This window comes from Microcaecilia unicolor, chromosome 5, assembly GCF_901765095.1.
Source record: "Microcaecilia unicolor chromosome 5, aMicUni1.1, whole genome shotgun sequence".
Taxonomy (NCBI): domain Eukaryota; kingdom Metazoa; phylum Chordata; class Amphibia; order Gymnophiona; family Siphonopidae; genus Microcaecilia; species Microcaecilia unicolor.
The window spans coordinates 4,139,519-4,152,317 of record NC_044035.1 but is presented as its reverse complement, the minus strand read 5'-3'; the positions used below and the strand labels follow the sequence as shown (position 1 = coordinate 4,152,317).

Genomic DNA, 12,799 nt, shown 5'->3' with positions numbered 1-12,799 from the left:
TAAAACGAATTGGAGAAAATATTCTTCACTCAATGTGTAATTAAACTCGGAATTTGTTACCAGAGAATGTGGTAAAGCGGTTTAAAAAGTTTAGCGGTTTTAAAAATTTGGATGGCTTCCTAAACGTACCCTGGTTCATAAAATCATTCATGGCGAGGCCCTGGCATATATGTCAGACCTCACAGATTTACCAACCAGGAACACAAAAAGATCAGCACGCACATTCTTGAACCTCCACTACCCCAGTTGCAAAGGACTCAAATACAAATCAATCATATACGCATCTAGCTTCTCCTACATCAGCATGCAACTATGGAATGCACTACCAAAGGCCTTAAAAACAATGGACGACCTAACAGCCTTCCAGAAATTACTACGGTAAAGACTAACCTGTTCAAAAAGACATACCATAATGAGCCATCATAAATGACCTAACATTAAAACTCTACCGCAACCAGATAAAACCGAATTCTCTACACCTGATTGCTCCAATCAATTTGTCACCAATGAACATTAACGTCCTACCCCCCCCCCCCCATCTCTCATGCCTGAAATGAACTGTTTATCCAACTTACTTTATAATTTACTTCAACATTTATGAACTTTAATGTAACACTATTTTGTATTCCTCATTCTGTAAATGGTGATCGCCATTACGGCATAATGTAAGTCACATTGATCCTGCAAAAAGGTGGGAGAATGTGGGGTAAAAATGCAACAAATAAATAAATAAATATAGGAAAAGTCCATAGACCATTATTAAATTGACTTGTGGAAAATCCACTGCTTATTTATGGGATAAGCAGCATAAAATATGTTGAACTTTTTGGGGTTCTTGCCAGGTATTTGTGACCTGGATTGGCCACTGTTGGAAACAGGATGTTGGGCTCGATGGACCTTCGATCTGTCCCAGTATGGCAGTACTTATGTACTTAAGTAGAAGAAACCAGAGAGAAGCCTGGAGGTAGCAGAGCAACTCAGAGTACGCAGAATTCAGTGCAAAGGCTTCGCGCCAGTCCAGCTCTTCCAACAGGACCAGACACTCATCTCGGAATGCAATCACAAAAACACAAGTACATGAGATGGGCTCTCTACATTTCAAAGGAGCTGCACAAGGATCCAGCTGAAAACAGAGGGGTTCAAAAGGAAGAAACGGCAGCCACAGCAGAGGAGAAACAAGAGAGGGAACTTACCAACCACGTCCAGGTGATAGGTGTGATTAATGGATCCATATTCATTCTCCACGATACAGGTATAGTTCCCCTTGTCTGAAGGGACCACACTCTCCATGATCAGGCTCCAGTGCTGGTTACGCACCTAAAGGGGATGGAGGGCACAGTCTAAATTCAGCAGAAATCAAAGAACGGTGGATTCATAAATTCAGCATTAAATGATCTAGGTGGCCCTTACAGCATTTTACCATTGTGCAAGTCATCTGGTACCAGATTGAAGTATTAACCAAGATGGCAGCACGGTGTGATTAAAAAGCACCACAAAAGTCTGCAACACTTACGTGCCCTGAGCTGTGAAATTTACCTGAAAGTCAGAGGAGCCTGGGAGTGTTAAAAGATTTTGGTGAAGTGGCAGGGACATAGTGAGGAGCAACGGGGCCTACCCAACACGCAGAAACAGAGAACCACTCGACAACTGAATGGAAGGGCTGCCTACTAGGCATTATGAACAATATTGCTGAACTGACGGGTGAGTTGCCAGCTTAATCCCCAAATTGCAGTCTGATATTGCGCAGATGGGCAAGTTATGAAGATAGAATAGCGGTGTCTATCTGAAGAGAGTTTGATGGAAGGAGTAAAGTAACGAAACTTCTCACAGATGGTGTTCAAATCAGCCAAAAACGTCCATCTGCTGAAAGCATCCAAATTATGATTTTTGAAAGGCAGAAGGTTGGATGGTTTACGCTGCAGTTCGTCCAAATAGCAAGGGGATGTGTGGGATAGGGCTAAGGGCAGGACCAAAATTAGGATGCGCTTCAGCGATAATAGAATGACTGGATGGAGTTGGCGTTAGACATTCAGGGGGCCAGGGCAGAAACCAGGGAAAAAGCTGGTCTATGCCTATGCCTTCTTCAGCTTCAAGCAGGCTTGGTGCCCCCTAGGGTAACTGCACTGTTTGCTACCCCCTAACGCTGGCCCTGCGACTGGCAGAAATGGCCAAGGCAAATAAAAGAAGAAGAGGACTTTTTATCTAGACCTGTTTCAATCACACCCAGGGTACAAAAGGTGCCTGATTGCGCAGCTGACCACTGGAGAGATGAAGGCCTGACCCCTTCTTAATCACCCAGTGATCAATGACCCCCAATCACCCCCCAAGAAGTGAACGCGACAGTTGATACCAGGCTCTATGACAGCTTCAGGTATTATGGTCATTCCTAATAGAGGAGCAGGCAAGGTGTAAGGAGTAGCCTATGGGCAGTGCAGTGGACTTTGAACAACGCGACCCAGATTAACTCCCACTTTAACTCTTATTCCCTGTACAGGTATGTCAGCCCTCCTGGAACTTCGAAAAGCCTACTGCACCTGAACTTATAAGACACCTGCAAACATAGTAGATGACGATGACGGCAGAAAAAGACCTGCACGGTCCATCCAGTCTGCCCAAGAAGATAAATTCATATGTGCTACTTTTTTTATTTGTACTGTCCTCTTCAGTGCACAGATCGTATAAGTCTGGCCAGCCCTATCCCCGCCTCCCAACCACCAGCTCTGGCACAGACTGTATAAGTCTGGCTATTGTAGTGGTGGATCTTTAGGTACACTGGGTCTTTATCTGTTCCTGGAGGGCTCACGATACCCATATAACGGAATTAAGATGGAATTTGTACCTGGGTTCCAATGTTTTAAAGTCCACTTCATTGACCACTAGGCTGCCCCTCTGCTCTGCAGGGACGTCTGTGTGGCCATTTTATACAAATAATGCCAGACAGACGTTTTTGTGCCTGGTTTTTTGGTGTTCATACTTTTTGTACATTTCAGTTTGGAAAATGGCTGATCATTTTGGACAATTCTAGCATAAAAATGTCCTTTTCATGTATTTGCAAACAGGAAATCCTGATGCTTTTTCTGTCTGAAAATGGCTGTAAGGTGGATTTTTTTTTTTTTTTTGGACGTTATGAGCAGGCCGTCCCAATTCTGACTTGGCCTTCTTTCAAGAATGCCCCTCCAAGAAGGGATAAAGTGGGAAATCTACAGATATAGTGAGAAATAGCTGTCAGTTCTGCGGGTGCTTCGCACAAAGCACAAAGCTTTTTGTTGCCGGAGGATGTGTGGAAACATCGGTTAGCGTATCTGGGTTTAAAAAAGGTTTGGACAAAATCCTGGAGGAAAAGTCTATAGTCTGCAATTGAGACAGACATGGGGAAGCCACTGCTTGACCTGGGATTTGTAATGCGGAATGTTGCTACTCTTTGAGATTCTGCATGGAATCTTGTCACTCTTTAGGATTCCAGAATCTTGCTATTCTTTGGGGTTCTACATGGAATGTTGCTACTCTGAGATTCTGAATGGAATCTTGTCACTCTTTAGGATTCCAGAATCTTGCTATTCTTTGGGGTTCTACATGGAATGTTGCTACTCTTTGAGATTTTGTCTGGAATCTTGTCACTCTTTAGGATTTCAGAATCTTGCTATTCTTTGGGGTTCTACATGGAATGTTGCTACTCTGATATTCTGAATGGAATCTTGTCACTCTTTAGGATTCCAGAATCCTGCTATTCTTGGGGGTTCTACATGGAATGTTGTTACTCTTTGAGATTTTGTCTGGAATCTTGTCACTCTTTAGGATTCCAGAATCTTGCTATTCTTTGGGGTTCTACATGGAATGTTGCTACTATCTGAGATTCTGAATGGAATCTTGTCACTCTTTAGGATTCCAGAATCTTGCTATTCTTTGGGGTTCTGCATGGAATGTTGCCACAATTTGGGTTTCTGCCAGGTATTGTGACCTGGCTTGTCCACTGTTGGAAATAGGATACTGGGCTGGATAGGCCATTGGTCTGACCCAGTATGGCTACTCATGTTCTAAAAAGGAGAAGAAGACAAGAACAGCACCAAGAGAGGTATTGGTACCAAGTGATTATTCTGGGCATCTACTGTAGAGGAGAGAGAGAAGATCTCACAGGTTTGATTAAAAGGAATTTCAGGTTCTCCTCTTCTTGTTGCAGTCTTATGAACTCCAGAAGGAACTCTTTGGCACTGGGCAAGTACTACAGCGAGATTCATTACTGTCATGATACACAACATTTGGAGACACTGCCCCAAAAGAAATAAAATATAGCTCCTTATTACCACTAGTTTCTAAACTTACATAACTTCTCTCCCCTTTTTAACTGGTCAGATTGTTTAATGGCTTTTGAAAACAATTAAAATGAGATTTGCCAAGTACAATCATACCAGGAAAGCTGGAAGGTTCTTATCGCACTGATAAGAACAATTAAGTCTCTCTTCTGGTGGAGATGGGGGGAGGGTCACATTCAATCAAACTGAAGAAAAAAAAAAGTGTTCATTTGCAAAACACCATGTATAAAGGTTAAAGGTTATATTTAACAAGTCTGAGGCAAAGCCGTTAATGGGATGGTGGGAATGTATTGCACTAGGCCACTCCTCTGCTCCTTTCCGCCACCTTTCAGGAACAGGTAATTGGTTTCTCAAGGAATGAAATGTAGCCTGGGGCTTGGGGTAGACTGGAGGGGGCAAAACATTCCTCTTCCCCCCCCCCCCCCCCCCCCCCCCCATGATCTTGCATTTCTTTTTCCATCTCCCACCTCCTATGATCCGGTTTCTCTTTCCCTTCCCTCTAGAAAAGTATCTAAATGCCTTAAAAAACCAGTGATACTGCCTTGACCACATCTTCTGGCAACGTTTGCACTGAATGAAACACTTTCTTTGATTTGTTTTTAATCTGCTACCTGTTAGTTTCATCAAGTGTTGCACTTTTTGAAAGGTTGAACAACCCTTCCCTATTTACCCATTCCTCCCTATTCCTGATTATATAGAGCTCTATCATGTCTTCCCTCCCCCTCAGCCTTCTTTCCTCCATTGGAAGACTCCCAACCTGTTTAGCCTTTCTCCATAGAGGTGTTCCATCCCTTCTGTCTTTGTTGCCCTTCCCTGAAGCCTTTTATGTTTATTACGGCTCTTTAGACACCGCCCTTCATTAAAAACATCAACGCAGTTTACGATCATCATATTAAAATCAAATAGAAAATGGAAACAGAACATACAAGACAAACATTAAAAATCAGGGCATAGGGATCCACCATAGATCTCTACCCCACACACTGAGCGCAACCAGCCTTGGGCCAGTTTAAATTTAGGCATGGAGACCTCAATTCAAAGATATTTTGGAAATCAATTCTATAATAAAAGGTACCAAGATTTAAATGCAACTTATTTCATGGCATACACTAAACCAGTGGTCCTCAAACCTGTCCTGTGGGACCACCAGACACTCAAGTTTTAAGTACATAAGTACATAAGCATCGCCATGCTGGGACAGACCAAGGGTCCATTGAGCCCAGCACCCTGTCACCGACAGCGGCCAAAAGAACAAGCACTTTGTCCCGCCCATCCTAGAAATACTGTATTATTCCCTCATCCATTCAATAACATTTTATGGCTTTTTCCTCCAGGAGCCGTCCAACCCGTTTTTGAAGTCCGCTAAGTTAACCACCTTAACTACCTATTTCCAGCAGCGAATTCCAGAGTTTAACTACGCGTTGAGTGAAGAAAAATTTCCTCCGATTCGTTTTACATTTACCACACTGCAGCTTCATCGCACTCCCCCTTGTCCTAGTATTTTTGGAAAGCGTAAACAGACGCTCCACATCGACCTGTTCCATTCCACTCATTATCTTATAGACCCCTATCATATCTCCCAGGCATGCAAATCTATCCCATGCATATTCGTTAGGGATATCCTGAAAACCTGACCGGTTGGTGGTTCTGCAGAACAAATTTGAAAACCACTCCTATAGACGGGTGGAATGAGCAAAATATTAGCAAGCAATGCCAGCTGACTGGTATGCATTCCCGTCAAATGGAAGAATATGGACGTCAAACTTAACCGAATCCATCGGAAACCAATGAGTTTCTCTAAGGAAAAAAAAAAGATGCATGATTTCAAGTTAGATAATAGTCTCATAGATGTGTTTTGAATGAATTGAAGACTTAGCAGCACAGCGAGGAACAGCATTGTAAAGAGCATTACAGTAATCCATACGACTGGTTGTCAGGGAACAGAGCGATACAGAGCCACTATGATATTCTCCATTCCTTACTGAATAATTCTTTACGGTCTACAAGTTTTTTTGCCGCCTCACACTGAGGCAAGGATTTCAACTTACTGCCCACAATGACAGCATGGTCTTTCTTCTGGATGGTGACTCCTCGTACTTGTGGTTTTTTTTTTTTTTTTTTTAACATTTGTACCCCGCGCTTTCCCACTCATGGCAGGCTCAATGCGGCTTACATGGGGCAATGGAGGGTTAAGTGACTTGCCCAGAGTCACAAGGAGCTGCCTGTGCCTGAAGTGGGAATCGAACTCAGTTCCTCAGGACCAAAGTCCACCACCCTAACCACTAGGCCACTCCTCCACTTAGGATTTTTCCCCCTAAGTCAATCATTTTACTCTTATCCACATTAAATTTCACCTGCCATTTAAATGCCCAGTATCACAAGATCCTCCCTGCAACTCCCCATAATCCATTCACGCTTTAACAATTTCTAAATAATTCTGTTTCCTCTTTATATCTGATAATATCACGCGTTGTTCCTTTTTCCAAATCATTTATAAATTTATTGGGAGCCCTCTATTATCTTTCTCCACTGGGAAAAGTATTTAGCAATACTCTCCGCTTTTAACTACTTACCAATCCACAGTAGGCCAAGTACTCCTTATCTGTTACTTTTTAATTTCCTCAGGAACCTTCCTTTGAGGAGCTTTTGTCAAATGCCTTCCAAAAAATCTAGATACAGTACATCAAGCAGACAAAAGAATTGCCATACTGGGTCAGACCGATGGTCCATTGAGCCTAGTATCCTGATTCCAATTCAGGTCACGTGGCAGAATCCCGAAGAGTAGCAAGATTCCATGCTACCAATCCCAGGGTTAAGTAGTGGCTTTCCCCATGTCTACCTTAACTGTTTATGGACTTCTCTTCCAAGGAATTTGTCCAAACATTTCTTAAATCCAGCTATGCAACTACGTTTACCTCATCCTCCGTCAATGCTTTCTAGAGCTCAACCATGCTTTCACCTTCTTTCTCGTACTTATGCCAACACCAAATCATGTGCTTTTCCCGTGAGCTAGTTTAAAATCTGTCTGGCTCCTCTGTAAATGTTTGCACTAGGACCCTGTTTAAGGTAATGCAATTATTATTGTAAACGCTGTATATCAAATGTAATAAATAAAATGTACAAAATGAAATGCGTTCCTCGGCCAAAATGTTCTCCAGTTCCTAAGAAATTGAAAGTCCCTTTCTCCACACCATCGTGTTATCCAGACTCTGAGACGCGAGTTGTCTGTTTCTGGTGTTCTGAACAGAGAACATGTTTGGGAACATAACTCTGAAGGTTCTAGATTTCCATTTCCTACCTGAAACTCTAAATTTGGCTTCCTGCACTTTCCTGCCTCATTTGCATCCTCATTGCATCACAACAGCCAGCTCCTCCTCAGCACTCTCTGGGTCAGAGCTTTTTTAACCCAGTCCTTGGGACACATCCAGCCAGTCAGGTCTGCAGGATATCCACAATGAATACTCATGAGATGGATGCATGTGCTGCCTTCATATGCAAACCTCTCTCTCTCTCATATGCATATTCATTGTGGATATCCTGAAAACCTGATTGGCCGGGTGTGCCCTGAAGACTGGGTTGAGAAGTTCTGCTCTAGGTGACAAATAAAGGTCTGCTAACTCCACAACAGGAGATAACTTCCCTGGCGATGATCCTAACCACCAGCTATTTACATTTCTAGAAATTAAATCATCAACTCTAATAGCAATCTTAACCCCCCCACACACACTGGGTGGCAGATCTTAACTACAGGTGATGCTCTGATCCCTCCCTTCCAAGCAGCTCACGGGCTGCCAGAATGGAGGTAGGATGCTCTACAGCAACGGTCTTCACTCATTTTGAAGGGAAAGGGGAAAAGGGATGGGACTTGACATACCTCCCTTTCTGTGGTTACAATCAAAACGGTTTACATATTATATTCAGGCATTTATTTCATAGCTGGAGCAATGGAGGGTTAAGTGACTTGCCCAGTTCCTCAGGCCGATCGATTAATCACTAGGGCTACTCCTCCACTCACGGCCACTTTGCATCCAAATGAGCGGAAGGAGAGTCACCAAATATCATCCCATATGGGAACAAGAAACTGCTCCCAGTGTGTGGCAGTGACATTCATCCCCACCAGCCCACCTTCGAACGTTTCGTTGGTGATTGGCCATTTCAAAATGTATTGTGTCTCTCTATGACTAGTAGAAAATGCCTTGTCCTTCAAGCCTGCAGCTCTCCCTTCCCATCCAATTTTCCATTTCCATGGGGAGCTTGGATAGAGAAGCACATGATAGCAAAAAAAAAATAAAATCTTGAATGATGAAGGGGCCGTCCCAGAGGTCTCCAGGGACCGCCGTTGAGAACACTGCTCTACAACAAGCCAATACACCAACCAGGAGCAAGGTTACATATTTATCGTGCTGTATACCACTCTGTGATTATATTTCACTTTATCCAGAGGTAATAAAATCAGATGATCCAATTTTAAAAAGTCCCTAAAATTTATTAGGCGTAATTTATACTAGCTTGTCAATGACCTGCAATAGAACTACAATTACTCAATGTGTCAGGATTTAAACATCTCACTTCTTGAAATAAAGCCCTCATTGTGAAAACTTGATTTCTTAACTGGGGTAATTCAATTGTCTACATAATGAAGCTGCTTATCTATAATAGGGGTCCTCTGTAGACAGCAGAATAGATAAGTCACGTAAATGGGTGACAGAGCAGCTTTCTAAGAGTCCAGAAAAATCCAGAAGGTTTCCTTGACTCTATGTAGACATTCCCATAGAGCCATCTGTGCCAGGAGTCTCCTCACTCTGATGTGGAGGCGGGAGGGAATTGGTTACTTTCTGGATTATACTTGAGAAATAAGATCCACTGGCCTTAAAAACAGCCCAACTGAACCAGTACTTGAATCAAAGGGGCTAACTGAAGCTTTTGGCAATACTGCTTGAACTGAATTACTCTTCCTACGGGAAGCACTGGCCAAGAAAAAGCAGGTTGTGAAAGCCTATATGGAAGACCCTGTGATCACAAGGAGCTTAGCCGAGATTGGGTGGCAGAGCCGGTGGCGGGAGGCGGGGATAGTGCTGGGCAGACTTATACGGTCTGTGCCAGAGCCGGTGGTGGGAGGCGGGGCTGGTGGCTGGAAGGCAGGGATACTGCTGGGCAGACTTATACGGTCTGTGCCAGAGCTGGTGGTGGGAGGCGGGGCTGGTGTTGGGAGGCGGGGATAGTGCTGGGCAGACTTATATGGTCTGTGCCAGAGTGGTGGTTGGGAGGTGGGGCTGGTGGTTGGGAGGCGGGGATAGTGCTGGGCAGACTTATACGGTCTGTGCCATGAAGAGGACAGGTACAAAACAAAGTAGGGTATACACAAAAAGTAGCACATATGAGTTTATCTTGTTGGGCAGACTGGATGGACCATGCAGGTCTTTTTCTGCCGTCATTTACTATGTTACTTTGTAATCTCTATTGGCGGTAACTGTAAATTTGTGCCAAAGAAGTAGCAGTTGCTGTTATCTGAGGTGGCTTCACCTTATCTCGGTAATGTAGTCCTGTTTGGTTATAACGAAGATAGATAAGTCTGAAATCCAGTTAAATAGGATTTTTTTTTAGCCACTGCAAATCCGATTTTGCTTGACTCTGAAGGACAGGAATGACTGACACATTATGAGGAGGCTACATCTTCCAGTGCCTTGTTTCAGTCCAAGCTGCAAAGTACTTGTGTACCTGTATGAGATGAGGTTTTGGAAAAAAGTATTTCATCAGAAGAAATTTAGGATGCATCCTCAGAACTATCTGAATACGATGGGAGTACAGGCAGCCAGTGCTGGAAGCTTACTTACTCTTCTCGTTGGAATGGTTGCTATTGAGAACTCTACTTAAATATTGCCAAACTGGAACAGACCAAAGGTCCATCAAGCCCAGCATCCCGTTTCCAACAGTGGCCAATCCAGGTCACAAGTACCTGGCAAGATCCCAAAACAGTACAATACATTTTATGCTGCTTATCCCAGAAATAAGCAGTGGATTTTCCCAAGTCCATTTTAATAATGGCTTATGGACTTTTAGGAAGCTATCCAAACCTTTTTTAAACCCCGCTAAGCTAACTGGTTTTACTACATTCTCTGGCAACGAATTCCAGAGTTTAATTACATGTTGAGTGAAGAAATATTTTCTCAGATTCGTTTTAAATTTACCACTTTGTAGCTTCATGTCGTGACCCCTAATCCTAGTATTTTTGGAAAAAGTAAACAAGCAATTCAAGTCTACTCGTTCCACTCCACTCATTTTATAGACCTTTATCATATCTCCCCTCAGCCGTCTTTTCTCCAAGCTGAAGAACCCTAGCCACTTTAGCCTTTCCTCATAGGGAAGTCGTCCCATAACCTTTGTCATTTTTGTCACCCTTCTCTGTACCTTTTCTAATTCCACTATATCTTTTTTGAGATGCGGTGACCAGAATTGCACACAATATTTGAGGTGTGGTCGTACCATGGAGCGATACAAAGGCATTATAACGTCCTCATTTTTCTGGGTCCTTTTTTCTGTCGAGAAATCCAGAAATTGAGACACAACATATGCTGAAATGATATGTCCGATGGGGGACCGGTGATTCCTTCTAGACTGTCAGGCGTAATAATAACTCACAAGCAAGAAACGTGCAGAGAAGTGGCTGGCTACAACAAAATCTTCGATCTTCATTTAAAGAATGCCAGCTAAGTTGGATAAAATTTGATGAATATAATGACCATTGATCGTAGATTTTTTCAGCGCTGTCTGCCTGCATGTTGGTTTAAGGTTTCAACTTTTTTATTGATGACAAACACAATTTAGAATATTCACGTTCTGGTCAAAATAGAAATACCAACATCACAACTTCTATAGGCAAGTTAAAGGATAGAATCCGTCATCAAACTTTTTTTTTTTACAGTTTTGCCCCACTCCCCTACCCCTCCCTCCCACCGTCCCCAATGTACTTAAATTGCAAAAGATTATTGGTACGAAACATAGTTAACACTGCTAAAGGCCATTCCACAGGGGATACATACATTACAAGAAAGTTTGCCGGTCAACAATTCGTCAGCTGTTATAGTCATAGCACCCATCCCCTTAAAGTAACCGATGCATCTTCCAAAGCCCTGCGTTGAGTACCAATGCTACAACCGCCCTCCCCCCTGGAGGAGCCTTAGGGCCTGTGCTCTGATGACCCTCTCCCCCAACTCCGAGGGGTTCAGCTCTAGGTGTTATCACTTGTGTACTCAACCAGTATTCAACAACCTCCCCCAACTATACCATGACCTAATAGTAGCTGTAATAGGTAAACATAGGTGTGTACCACATGGACTTAGCCCTCCTTGCTACTATATTAAGCCTTAATTATTCCCCTCCCTCCCTCATCCCCAGCCACCTAGTACGAGTGTAATCTCCATCCTCCCCAACACCTCTCTCCCCTCTCAACTTCAACGTAATCAACAAAAAAAAAAAACCCTGTGGTGAAGGTTACAGACGATTTAAGATCAAGCTACGAGCTTTTGGTGCCAAGGATTGTATATACGGATCCCAAATTCCCAAGAACGCCTTTCTTCTTTTGGGGGAGGATCCCACCCCTCTCCGCTCCATCAACAACAGTTCATGCAAACTATCCGGAGGTTCTGTTTTTATCCAGGCATTTAAGATCAGTTTTTTACTGCCTGCATGTTGGTTTAATAACGGGGGATGACTGGGCGGTCAGAAGTGTAGTTACATTATTGAGTTATTTACATCCTGAGCGATAGTATGATTTAGACTTGAGCACTTTAGTGAAGAGATTGTTAATAATCTGATACCCTTCCTCTTGTTTTTTACCCGCAGAGGTTTTCTTCCAATCATATTGTTTTTGCAAGTTTTTACTCTGTTGGTTTTTTTGGAGGGCGGTGGAGCCCATGATGTTAGCCAAGACAGTGGTGTCCTAAGTTATTGGTACCCTGGGCTTTTGAGGCTTATTTTATATATCAAAGTTTGTTTATACATTTAACACTTAAGTGCTCAGCCTAAAGAGACAATACAGAGTGTTTGTGGAGTTAGTTTCTATTAAATGTTGGCACTCTTACAGTTTTTTTGATTTTTGAGTTAAGCTTTAATGCAAAGAAGCGCACAGCGATGCATCCGGAGTCTGAAAATCCAAAAACGTTGTATGAGAAGAGGAAGAGGGATTCTTGTGCATGGACCAGGAGACGGACCTCAGGCCTCATTAGCCTCTGGGCACCATTACCTCTCCTCCAACTGCAGCTAGCCCATTAGCCCGCTCTACACGAGGTGCCAAGTCCGCTGCAGGAGGATCATTCACTGTACATCTTATTTTGGCTCAGTGCCCCCTAGTGGATACAGCCTGTAGCACAAAGCTCAGTGGGGAACAGCTGCGAGTTCATTTATTTAATCGGGATGGATCTCTGATTAGGAAGATCATGTAGGGCGAGTGGAGGAGGGTAAGGGAGGTGGCGTGGAATGATAAGGGTGCA

General features: G+C 43.2%; 1 protein-coding gene across 6 annotated transcripts in view; it reads right to left on the bottom strand.

Annotated features, from left to right (window-relative positions):
* The window catches only part of FGFR2 (fibroblast growth factor receptor 2), a 189,184-nt gene that overhangs the window by 71,462 nt on the left and 104,923 nt on the right, over positions 1-12,799 (bottom strand). For all 6 annotated transcript variants that reach the window (XM_030202600.1, XM_030202602.1, XM_030202601.1 and 3 more), the window contains one exon: positions 1,194-1,317. In XM_030202600.1, coding sequence (XP_030058460.1) covers positions 1,194-1,317 — 124 coding nt within the window. The remainder of the gene's footprint in view (positions 1-1,193; positions 1,318-12,799) is intronic.